Source organism: Cannabis sativa, chromosome X (assembly GCF_029168945.1).
Source record: "Cannabis sativa cultivar Pink pepper isolate KNU-18-1 chromosome X, ASM2916894v1, whole genome shotgun sequence".
NCBI lineage: Eukaryota > Viridiplantae > Streptophyta > Magnoliopsida > Rosales > Cannabaceae > Cannabis > Cannabis sativa.
This window is the reverse complement of record NC_083610.1, coordinates 44,794,401-44,807,892: the sequence shown is the minus strand read 5'-3', so window position 1 is coordinate 44,807,892 and position 13,492 is coordinate 44,794,401. Positions and strand designations below refer to the sequence as shown.

The following is a 13,492-nucleotide window of genomic DNA, read 5'->3' as shown; positions in this document are numbered from 1 at the left end:
AAAAATAATTAGATTGGTGTTATATATTAATAATCTATATTTATTGGAGAAGTTTTTTTTTTTAAAAAAAAAATATATTATAATTATATATTAGTGTTAATTATAATTATATTGGTGTTATATATTAATAATCTATATTTATTGGAGAAGTTTTTTTTTTTTTAAAAAAAATATATATTATAATTATATATTGGTGTTAGTTATAATTATATTGGTGTTATACTTATTGGAGAAGTTTTTTTTTTTTTTTAAAAAAAAATAAATATTGAAAAAAGATTGGGTGGCTCAAGGATGGAACTTTTATATTAGTTAGAGATTTTTTTAAAAAGTAAAAAATTAATACGAATCATTTTATGAATCATTTAATATTAATAAATCGAATAAAAAATTAAATAAATGAGAGAAATAAAGAGGAAATAGAAATAAGTATTTTAGTTAATTAATTAATCTTATAATAATTATAAACTTAATAAAAAATTAAAAAAAATGAGAGAATTAAGGAGAGAAGAGATAGTGCTATTTGAAGTAATTTCGGACGGCCACGTCACCGCCTCATACTTCTCCTTTATATATATAGTAGAACCTCTATCCAAGAATACACTTGAGACTAAGCAAATTATATTCTAATTGAGAGGTTATAACTAAATAGAGTTACACTAGAAAAAAAAAATCAAAATATAAAAAATATCAATGTAACAATAATGACATTAAACAATCATTAATATTATATCATAATAGAATTATTTTTGAGTAAATATAATATTTATACATGTATTATAATTTGGAATAAAATTACTAATTCTACATAAACAATTTTATAAAATATATGTATATATTTTATTAAGATGTAATTATTCTTATATAGAGGTATATTTTGTTAATACGGGACTTAGAAAATGTATAACTAATTACAATTTAGAGGTTATTCTTATTTATAACTGGCCCAAATTGGGACTTGATTTTTTTATAACAAATTAGAGGTTATTCTTGAATAGAGTATTCTTAAATAGAGGTTCTACCGTATATAGATTCCAACATTATAGCCATTTCAAAAAAAAAAAAAAGAACTTTATAGTTAATAATGTAAATTGTACCCTAACAAATGTTAAAATCAAATTATTATATACTACTAAACTAAACACTAATTATACTAAATAATTTCGTTGGTAGGCTACATACACATAAAAAATAAATAAATAAATAAATTGCGGCATAAATACCTAATGTTTCAAATTTTATAAATACCTAATGTTTATTTTTGGAGGCAAAAATACCTAATGTTACAATACTCTTACACCGTTACTACCACTTCCCTTAACTCATAAATATGGACACGTGAAGAGTTTAGATGCATTACATTTATTTTTATTTTATTTTAAAACTTAAAATTTTTAATATCAGAAACTAAATGCTACTTTATTTAAAAAAAAAAACAAAAACTTGTTCTCATAACAATTTTCACATGATCTTAGCACTTCAATTCGATAATCATGTTCCATATAATGCACTGGTTCACTCAGCTATGATAATTTAGTATTGTATCTCTCTTATTTTTTTAAAAAAATAAGTAATATTTAGTTTTTGATATTAAGAATATTAAATTTTAAAATAAAATAAATAAATTTAATGCATTTGTACACTCACGTGTCTATATTTACGGAAGTGGTAGTAACGGTGTAAGAGAATTGTAACATTAGGTATTTTCGCCTCCAAAAATAAACATTAGGTATTTAAGTGTATAAAATCTGAAACATTAAGTATTTAAGCCGTAATTTACCAAAAAAAAAAAATTAAACTTTAAGGAGATATTATAAATTTTAAAAATTTGGGGGAAAATATATTTTTTATAATTGTAATGATTACAATTTATTTGTACAAATACATATTAGTCTTGTTTTTTTTTTTTTAAAAAAATATACATTAACCTTAAAAAAAATAAATGGAAAACCCCTAATGTAAATATTTTTTAATAAACCCGTGCAGGGTTCCTCCACTAAATTAAAATAAAAATATATATTCAAAGTTAAATCAAACTCAGATATTATAATAATAATAATAAAAAAAAGATATGAAGATATATATGTGTACAGATTTAAATTTGAAATATAACTTAAAATATGCGCGTATAGTAGTGTAGTATATATATATGTGATTTTTTTTTTTTTTTTTTTGAAGAAATATATATATATGTGATTTAAGTAATAGATAATTCATAAAAAAAAATATCTAAACTGAGTGATTTTGATCGTTAGATTTATAAATTAATCTATATAGAATTTCAGGTTAAATTAATAATGCTATTTTAATTTTAAACAAATAAATTTATTATTCCAAATTAACGTATTCATTAAAAAAAAGGAAAGCAACGGTGAGATATTTTAAATTTAAAAGATATGTAAAAAAATCTTTTTGTACGCGTATTTATTTGAAACTATTATTAAGTCACTATATATAATGCCTAAGCCCTAATATATGATACATAATTCATTACATATTCAGAAATTAAAAAACAAAGATATTAATTAAAAGAAACAATGAAGAGATTACGTAGAGAAAGTGATTTTTATAGCAATGTTCATGAAAATGATTATAGTGAAGAACAAAGTATTTACTCTATAAATAATACGGGTAAATGGAAACGAAGTCAACTACTTGGAAAAGGTTATAATGGCACTGTTTACTTGGTTGAGATGATCAAACCACCTCCAATAATAACATCATCACGTTTAAATGGTTCTCATCCTATTATGGCCGTTAAAACTACTTTGGCTTCTCGTAGTGATGAGCTCAAGAAGGAGAAGAAGTTACTCCAACTCTTTCATGATAGTCCTTACATTGTTCGATGTTTTGGAGATGACATAACAATCACAACAGACAACAACGGAAACAAAACTAAACTCTACAATGTTTTCTTGGAGTATGCTCAAGGTGGATGTTTAGCTGATTTTATGGACGTTACTATATTGTCTGAGACTAAAGTGAGACAAAGATATACAAAATCTATTTTGAGAGGACTTGAGTGTGTTCACAAGAAAGGTATTGTTCATTGCGATTTGAAACCTGAGAATATATTGATGGTGAAGGAAGAAGACGACGATGAGGATTTTGTGGCTAAAATATCGGATTTTGGACTTTCGAAAAAGATGTCTGATGATTGGAGGACTCCTGGTATTGTGAAAGGAACAAAAGTTTATTGGGCTCCGGAATGTGTAGAAGATGAAATTCAAGAACAGTGTTCGGATATATGGGCACTAGGTTGTATTGTTTTATATATGCTAACAGATGGAAGTATGAGATGGAACAACAAAATGAATGAAACTATGTCTAAAGATGCTAAAGATTTTCTCGTCAAGTGTTTTGAAGCCAATCCATTGGAAAGACCATCCGCCACCATGCTTTTGAGTCATCCATTTGTAGGTGGGAGTGGATTTATTAATAAAGTAATTCCTAAGAGAAAAAAGATAAAGAACTCTTAATTTTTATCAATCTATCTTTATTTGATATGTAAAAAATTTTAAAGACACTTTATTTTAATAATTTTTATTTTATATAAAAAATTATATTTTTAATTGTATTAAGCTTTTTTAATTTTTTTCTTCCAATTCATTTTCTTAAAAACTATACCTATCAAATAAAAATAAATTTTATTATTTTAAATATTATGATAAAAAAAATTGAAATAAAAATTTATATGAAATTTTCTTAAAAAACAAACGCCTCCTTCTTCTTCAATGTTCTTCTTTGAAGAACATGAAGAACACCATCAACAATGAAACACAGAAAAAACCAGAGATGATTAAACACCTTAAACCGATCCTATCCCACCCCAGAAATCACATAAACATAATATAGAAACTGCAGAAAAATAAAAGGAAGAGAATACACCAGATTTATAGAGGTTCCCCAAAAACAATTGCTGGGTACATCCTCTTGAGCTCGCCTCAGATAGCTCGATTCCCCTATAATTCTTCAAAGATCAAGTGTACAAAGTTCTGGGTTCCAAAAAACAAAGGTATGATTTTGGAAATCCACTTTTTAATTACAGTCACTACACCAAAAACTCTAATTAGTGTCATTTTTAAAATGTCACTGTTACTAATATTTAGTGACATTTTATATTTTAGTAGCATTTTTATAAAATGTAAGCTATACTAATGTGACTAAAAATTCAAATGTCACTAATTAGTTTTCTAGTCACATTTGAAAATGTCACCTAAATATGAATTGTGGCAATTTCAAATGTCACCATAATATTTATTATTTATATATTTAATGTTTAAAAAATAATATAGTGACATTTTGAAAATGTAAAAAAATTATACTAGTGACATTTTTCTAAAAGGCCACTAAAAATTATATATAATGTATTATTTATTTTTAATTAAAATAATAGAATTTTTTTTATATATATATATAAATCATTAATTTTCTAATTTTTACTCATTTTTTATTCCTTATTTAATTTATATATGTATTAAAAAAAAAACTCTAAACCATAAAAGTCAATAATATATAAAAAAACTCTAAACATAAAAGGGGAATAAATATAATTTTATATTAACATTCAAACTAAAATAAGTTTGTTACATATATATTTCAACAATATAAAAATATAATACATAATAATTTTGTATTCTTACAACAAACATGAACAATAATAATAAAAATTGTATACAAACTATCTATACAACATCAATAAAAATAAAAAAATATTTACAATTTAGTCTATTTTTCTATGTTAGTAAAGTCACATCATTGAATCATGAAGTTGTTTATCTGATTTTCGTGAAACCTGCATAATTTTTAGCACAATAAATAACAAATAAATAATCATCCATATACATATATAATGAAAACTTTAAATATGTATTTAATTGTTACCAGAAATGTTGTTGACCATGCAATAGATGCTCCAACAACTTCACCAATTGTCTTGTATTGTCCATATGGTCTAATTAATTCCTCGTCGGGGTTGATACAAACTTGAACAACAACTTCAGAATAATGATCTCCGAGCTCTTTTCCTCCAACTTCTTTTGATGAATCTTTACTAACAACTAGACCAATAGCAATTGTTTCAGGATCAGCAGTAACACTCTTAAGATTAACCATTTCACCAACCTACACAATAAATTATGACATAAAAATACACAAAAATTAATAAATTCATTAATAAAAAATATTAATATTTAAGTAATAACTAAACTATATAATAATAATAATATTTATCTCAACAATTGGAATATCATATGCTGAAGATGAAAACCACAACTGACGTCGAGATTCCTTGTTATGTGACATACAAGGCTTTTTGGCCTACATATATAACAACATATCAGTAACATAATTTATTGGTTAATAATTTTTTTGAATCAATTGAAAAATTAAAACGTAACCAGTTGTGAAGAAGTGGCATTGTCATTGTAATTAAGAGCCTGCACATAATATGTTCAGTTTTAAGTACTGAAAAATATGGAATAATAATAAAAACTAAAGAGATATTATTAAAAAAAAAAAAAATAGAGAGATTAAAGCTCTAACCATGTCAGGTATAATAGATGTGTCATTTGCATTGTAATTTTGCTTGTTGGCTTGAACTTGAGATCTTAATTCTTTCAATTCAGCTTCTAGAGTCTGTATATACTTCTTTTGGTTTCCTTTCTTGGTGGATTTGTTTTCCCATACGTCAGATGGGCAAACACCAAAGCCGTACATACGGACTGATCCGTATTTTTCTTTACCCATTACTTCAGAGAAAGTGTCATTCATACCCTTTTCCTTTGATACATCTTCATTCAACTCTTGTTTCTCTTGTAATTGTACCTATCATTAATATAAATTAAGAAGTAATAAAACAACAAGCTAGGCATAAATTAAAAAATATTCGATCATACCATTACTTCTTTCGTTGTATCAGTTACACTCTTATCTTTTTTTGTATAGCAGACGTTAAACATAGCAGCACGTGTTGGTGTACTTCCACCATTCTCTTTCTACAAATGAATATTTAGTTGTAATTAAATATTAATCAAAGTATGCATACTTACGAAGCAATGTTCAATCTATATGCTCAAATAATTTTGTAGTTTACCTGTGCTGCTCTAATTTGTGCAAAACTTTTTGTGCCAGTTGTATGGTTGTATTTCTTTTGACCACGACTAGCTTTGTTTGTAGCACTTATTTTCTAAAACAATATATAAAATTGCATTTAATAAATATTAAATTAGTGAAATATGAAAAAATAATATACTCAATTAAATATTAAAAGAAAAAATACCTTTGCATCGTCTGTTGCGCAATATTTTATTAATTCCTCCCATTGCCCAGCATATACTCTTTTATCCTTATATTTTTTTTGCTCCTCAAAAGATAAAGTTTCCGAATAGTAAGTTCTCTTAAGATAAGCTTTCCAATTTTTAAGTTCCTTACCACAAGACCGCATAGTCCAATTTTCTGCCAGAGGAGGAATATCAAATTTTTCCTAGAAGTTTTAAAGCATGCATTAGCAATCTTAAATGTACTAAATAGAAATTTCAAAATTAATTCAACTACTGATCTAAAATGCTAAAAAAATCATTTGAAAAAACAATAATTTTTTACCTGTATGATTTTCCACATTCTATCTTTGTATTTGTCAGGTACCTTATGCCAACTTTTGTAGTTAATTGGAGCATTTTTTCCATCTCGTACTAATGTCCCAATAAAATTTGTAAGCTTACTTGCGTTTTTATCATGTGGTTGCCCAAATTCATTACATGTGATTTCCATCTTTGTACCATCATGATTACCCCAAATGTCACGCATTTGTGTTGGACCTCTACCATTCTTTTTACCATTATTATTTGTCAACAAATCTGTAAATGAATCTACACAATCTTCATCTTGTTCAGCCAATCTATATTGCATATATCTATCCATACCTGCAGACATTTGTAACAATAATAAAAAAAAAGTAGAATAGTTATAAATCTTTCATAATTATTCAAATAAACAATAAAATTCTTTCTACTACTTTTAAAATCATAAAATTCTTTAATGCTCACTGAAATGAAAAAAAAAAAAATTAAGTCTTCCAGAGCAAAATCATAAAAAAAGTAATTACAAAAAGGATGCTAAACAAAAATTACTTAAAACTTCCCTCATAAGAAATATTAATTTATATTACTTTTAACTTGATAATTAACTCATCACAAAGAATCAATGTTGTGTTTTTATAAAATTAAAGACTCAACAAAATAAACATAAAAATAATGAATATATGTAAAATAAATGACTTTAATCCATAAGCAAAGATAGTGAGCCACACTATACAGTCGATAATAAAAAATTGCTATTAACAAGTAAAAAAAATATGAAAACATAGAAATGTGGCTTAACTACAATTGATCTCAAGAAAGAGTTCTTCTGTGCAAATCAAATCAAAACAAAACAAGTTTTTATTTTCTTTTCCTTGTTCATATCATATAATAAATAAAAAGTCTAAAAAAGAAAAAGGAAAAATTGTAAACAAAGAATGTTTGTTAGCCATAAATGGGAAGCAAACTAATAAATTAATTATTGTTGATTTGACCATTTTACCTACCATTTTGGTAAAAACATCATAGTTATTGGTTCATTCAGTAGATTGATCGGAAAATTCTATTGATGGGAATTGAGTGTTAGGTACGTAGTAGGTGACAAATACTATGAGACTAAACTATTACTAATTTTGATTAAGGAGTGTTGGGTTCCTTGTTCTAGTAGTTCACATCAGTTTGTGAGTAAACTAAAAATGAGAAGTGGCCATATATATAATAAATAACCTTAGTCCCAGTTCATATTCTTTTGTTTTCAATTTTACCAGAGATGAAATTATGTATATATACATATGTATTCTTAGTAGTAATCTCATAAAAGGAATAATATTAATATAGTAATAACTATAAAAGAGTCTAAACCTTTTTTTTTTTTGGATTTGCTGTATTCAGAGTTTGATATCAAATTCAGAGGTTATCCACAAGACCCACAATTGCAAATCAAAAGAAAAATCAGTGATGTTCAGCTTCAAAAGCTAGAAAAAAGAAAATTCAAATCAAATGGTTAGATTTCAAAATGTGAATCTCAGGAAAATAATGAAAACAAAAATCAAAATCAAAGATTGAAAATACCACCTATGATGAGAGGAGCCAATTTGTGTGTGAGAGAGAGACAGTTCTCAAATTTATGAGAATGATAGTTTTGGTGAAAAAGAAAAATTGAAATATTTGGGCGGGTAGAATCCCACTTCTTTTCCATTTTCATTTTGGTTTTTTTTTTTTTAAAAAAAAATTATGTGTTTTTGAACGCTTCCTATTCCTATTTTTATGCTATTATTAGATTTTTTATATTTGGTATCTTATTTGAAATACATATATATTTATATATTTAATAAAATTAAACATATCTACCGTTAACTCCCAAAATAAAATATATAAAAACTAAAACCTACACGTTAACTCCTAAATAAAATATATATATAAAAATAAAACCTTATGAAACTAATCCTCCTAAAAAAACTCTCAGGTTAACTCTAAAAAGAATAAACAAAAAATAAAAGTTTACGATGGTAAGCTAATTCCCAAAAAAAAAAAATTGTAATTTTGATCCGAATGAGACTAATTCTCCTAAGAAATCGAGTCTGTATATAAAATCGATCTCGATTATAATTTGATTATAATTTGAGTTGTCTATTGGAGTTTCGAATTCGTTCTGGATTGTTATTAGAGTCATCGATTGGAGTTTCTACTTTCTTGATGATTTTAACACCGTAAATGGAGATCAACGTATGACCACATCCATGTTTCTTATGTAACAAGTGACTTAATGTTTCTTTTCAACTACTAATGTTCTTTGATATGGTGTTTTCACAGATGTCGAAGAAAACAACCTTCACTGTTGCAAAATAAAATATATACAAAGAAACTACACTATCACCAAGACCACAAGTAAGTATGATCTTTTTTTTTTCTTTCCTGATACTTCAAGGCCGCAATAATGCCTTTGTCATTGAATGAATTAAAAGTTTGAAGTTTACATTGTATGAAAAACAAAATTCTGTATCTTTTGGAAAAAGATGACTTGATTTGTATTTATATATTTATATTTATTTTTGATTGATTTAGATTGATGCCCCCTAATTAAAGGAAGTGGTGAAGTACTAAATGAATGCATGTAAGCTAATATATACAAAGCTTGTATATAGAACATACAAGTGTATATGTATCTTTTGGAGTCTTCGGTCAAAAGGGGAAAAGAAAAATAAGAATTATTTGATGGTATCAAGATTGCATTTTCTTATAACTTCCATATATATTTTATGATACTAAGAATTAAGGGAATGGGATCCGGGACCTCCTACTCAAGTGTAATGTAATTGAGTTGTTGCCGTTGCTGTTGTTCGTTTTTTTTGGTTTGTATTCGAGTTGTTCACTCTGTTTTTTAGCTTGTTCCGTTTTCTAGTCTGTTTAGACTCTTGGGTTTTTTATGCCTTTTAATGAATCGGTGTCCTTGGACACCCCCTTCATAAAAAAAAAAAAAAAAAAAAAAAAAAAAAAAAAAGAATGTGGGTCTTTATTATGAATTGAGTTATATTGATGGTTTATATGACTATTTAGTATTATTGCTTTTAATAATGGAATTATCTCGGCATTGGATTTAACTGGTATATTATAAATGGGTAAAACAAATACAGAAGTTTGAGAGATAATAAAGTCTTGGTCTTGAAATGTGGCTTAGACTTAAGAATTTGAGAGATAATGGAATTAACGGCATTGTATTACCAATACAATAGTTTGTTTTTTTGTTTTATCTATTTATAATATACTTAAGAATATGATAATTTAATTTGTTTCTCTGAATATACTTAAGAATATCTGTGATACTCGCACCAGGCATGTATGACTTCTTAAATAGTGATTTTTTTTTTTATATAGAATATTCTAAAGTGATTGAAAGACTACTACTAAAGGGAAAAGAAATTTAAAAACAGCGTGGAGAGAAGTCATATCTTACCTCATATCTTACCTTTACAAAGGTGGCATTATTTCTTCCAAATAAACAAATTATACAACGCTAAAATACTTATTCCTCCCCACCATCATCCGCATCAAGTTTAATCTCTTTTTTCTTTATTAGTTTAATGATTTTGGGTTTTATTTACTCTAAATTCTTTAAAATCTTATTTTTGATTTTTTTTTATTAAATTAGTTGAGACCAATAGTTATTTAATAGTGCAAATTTACAAAATTAATTTACCAAGCTACTAAACATTTTTTTTGTTAATTTTTTTAATTTAAGCTAAAATTTTCATTGACTTCCACATTGTAACTTTCCAAAATCACAAATTCGAAATTTGCTAATTGATATTTTAAGTACATTTACAAATCTGAGCTACTAATTAAGATATTTACAAATCTGAGCTACTAACTGATATTTTTAGTACATTTAGCTCAATTTGTTAACTAATCTAAAAAAAAAAGAGTAATGAAGACTGATCTTACATATTAGGCAACAATGTTGATTATGAAAATTCGGGATAGATGCTTAACAGATAATGCTCTAAAGTGTATTTTATATTGACTTTTTCAAAAAAACTTGCCATAATAATTATTGAAAGGAATAAGTAAGTATTATCTATATTGAATTGTCTAATAATTATATTGGACTTAATTATGAAAGTGAATGGGTTTAAGTTACTATGAATAAGTATTCAAAGTGTAAATTACTTGATTTTTTTATTCTTTTTAAAATACTTATGTTTGACTTAGTATATATACATATGTTTGTTTTTTATTTTTCCAAACAAACTAATTTTTTGGATTTTAAATAGGTATTGATAAAAAATTTCAAAAGCTAAAGTTATGGATAAGAGTTGGATGAAGCAATCTAGATTGAGTGATTCATATCAACAAGGAGTTAATTTATTTCTTGATTTCGCATTTAAAAATGGAAGCCATGAAAGAAAAATTGTATGTCCTTGTGTTAAGTGTTGCCTTATTAGTCCTGTCACTCGATCAATTGCATTTGATCATCTGATATGCAATGGATTTATGGAGGGATACACTAAATGGATATTACACGGTGAAACTTCTTCACATGCTCCACAGAACATTGAGAGTACTGTTAGTGATACTCCTACTATTGATATGCAAGGAGTTATACATGATGTTTTTGGAGAAAATAGTAGAGATGATGAATGTGAAATTGAAAATGATGATAATCGTCAAGGTGAGGAAGATGAACCAAATACGAAGGCAAAAGAATTTTATGATTTGATAAAAGATGTAGAGACAGAACTTTACCCAGGTTGTACAAGTTTTACAAAGCTCTCATTCGTCATTGAATTATTTCATATTAAGTGTATGTGTGGATGGAGTGATAATTCATTTGGCAAGGTACTTGAATTATTTAAAAGAGCACCACCAAAAGGTGAAACCTTACCCGATTCTTTTTATGAGACAAAAAAGTTAATCAACGCACTTGGACTTAATTATGAAAAAATTGATGCATGTAAAAATGATTTCATGTTGTATAGAAAGGATCATGTAAATGACACAGAATGTCAAGTATGCTCTACACCAAGGTACACTATTAATTATAACACTTTTTTCTTCTGTTTTTTTTTTAGTTTAGATATGCTGTTTAGATTAATATAATATTACCTTTTTTTTTCTTTTTAATAAAAATAGGAGTGAAGCAAAAGTCTTGCGCCACTTTCCATTAATACCAAGATTACAAAGATTATTTATGTCATCAAAAACATCTGATTTTATGACTTGGCATCATCAAAAAGATTATGTGAATGATGGTTGTATGAGAAATCCAAGAGATTCTCCAGCATGGATGACTTTTGATCACAAATATAAGGATTTTGCGGCAGATCCTCGAAATGTTAGACTTGGGTTAGCTTCTGATGGAATGAATCCGTTCAAGACATTAAGTGTAAGTCACAGTACATGGCCAGTTATTATGATACCATATAATCTCCCTCCATGGTTGTGTATGAAACAACCTTTTATTATGTCCTTGCTCATACCTGGTCCAGAAGCACCTGGAAATAATATTGATATATATTTGGAGCCATTGATTGAAGAATTAAAAATTTTATGGGAAGTTGGAGTTGAAACTTTTGATGCGTCTACAAGAAAAAACTTTATGTTACGAGCATCACTATTATGGACTATTAGTGATTTTCCAGCATATGTAAACTTATTAGGATGGAGCACTAAAGGAAAATATGCCTGCCCGTCTTGTCATCAAGATACTTATTCTTTGTGGTTGAAGCATAGCAAAAAACATTGTTATATGGGTCATCGTCGTTGGTTAGAAAATAATCACTCATTTAGAAATGATGAAAAGTCTTTCGACGGTACAAAAGAGAAAAGATTAGCTCCAATACCATTAAGTGGTTCAATGATACTAGATAAGTTAGAAGGCTACCAAATTAAATTTGGAAAGACAGTTGTTAATCCTCAGTTGCCATATAGTTGGAAGAAAAGGAGTATATTTTTTGAATTGCCTTACTGGAAGGATAACTTATTACGACACAATCTCGATGTGATGCATATTGAAAAAAATGTATGTGAAAGTTTAGTTGGGACATTATTGAGTTTAGATACAAAAAATAAAGACAATTTGAATTCACGTCTTGATTTAAAGTTTATGGGTATCAGATCTGAACTTCATCCAAAGGAGAGCGAATCTAAGAGAACTGTCATACCACCTGCTTGTTTTACATTAACCAAAAAAGAAAAAACTATCTTTTGTCGATTTCTAAAGACAATTAAGGTTCCAGATGGATATGCTGCCAATATTTCAAGATGTGTTGATGTAAATCAACGAAAAATTCATGGTCTCAAGAGTCACGATTTTCATATTATTATGACTCAATTATTACCGCTAGCATTGAGGGGAATGTCAAGTGTGCATGTTCGTCAACATATAACTACTTTAAGCAACTATTTTCGAATGATGTATTCAAAAGTTGCTCGACCACAAGATTTTATGCAACTTGAGCAGCAAATATCAATTACTCTTTGTAATCTTGAAAAATTGTTTCCCCCGTCATTTTTTGATATTATGGTTCATTTGGTGATACACTTAGCATATGAGGCGAGAATTGCTGGACCATCAGTTTATCGTTGCATGTACCCTGTTGAAAGGTAATATATATTGATTTTTATTTTATTTAATTGTGAAAAGTTTCAATATTGCTTTTAATGTTCATATGAATAATTGCAGGTACTTATCTAAGTTGAAGTCATACGTTCGAAACAAAAGTAAGCCAGAAGGTTGTATAGCTGAAGGATATTTAGCTAATGAATGCTTGACATTTTGCTCACGATATATGGAAGGTGTAGAGACAAAAATTAATCGTAAGCCTAGAAATTATAGTAATCCAAATCCAGATAGAGAAAGGCTGCCTATTTTCCAAACGACAGGTCGAAATTTTGGAAAAATAGTTTCTGAGACTTTA

General features: G+C 26.9%; 2 protein-coding genes across 2 annotated transcripts; one reads left to right on the top strand and one right to left on the bottom strand.

Annotated features, from left to right (window-relative positions):
• The first annotated feature begins 2,534 nt into the window (after positions 1–2,534).
• Positions 2,535–3,476, top strand: LOC133032211 (mitogen-activated protein kinase kinase kinase 20-like). The gene has a single exon (XM_061106082.1). The coding sequence runs from the start codon at positions 2,535–2,537 to the stop codon at positions 3,474–3,476; it is 942 nt and encodes a 313-aa protein (XP_060962065.1).
• A 1,271-nt stretch (positions 3,477–4,747) lies between these two features.
• Positions 4,748–6,930, bottom strand: LOC133032210 (uncharacterized). Its single transcript, XM_061106081.1, has 9 exons — positions 6,601–6,930; positions 6,278–6,481; positions 6,092–6,184; positions 5,895–5,993; positions 5,542–5,823; positions 5,397–5,435; positions 5,236–5,316; positions 4,882–5,121; positions 4,748–4,792 (listed from the first exon to the last, which is right to left on the bottom strand). Exons 1-9 carry the CDS (start codon positions 6,928–6,930, stop codon positions 4,748–4,750), a joined length of 1,413 nt encoding a protein of 470 aa, XP_060962064.1.
• Between the last annotated feature and the right edge of the window lie 6,562 nt (positions 6,931–13,492).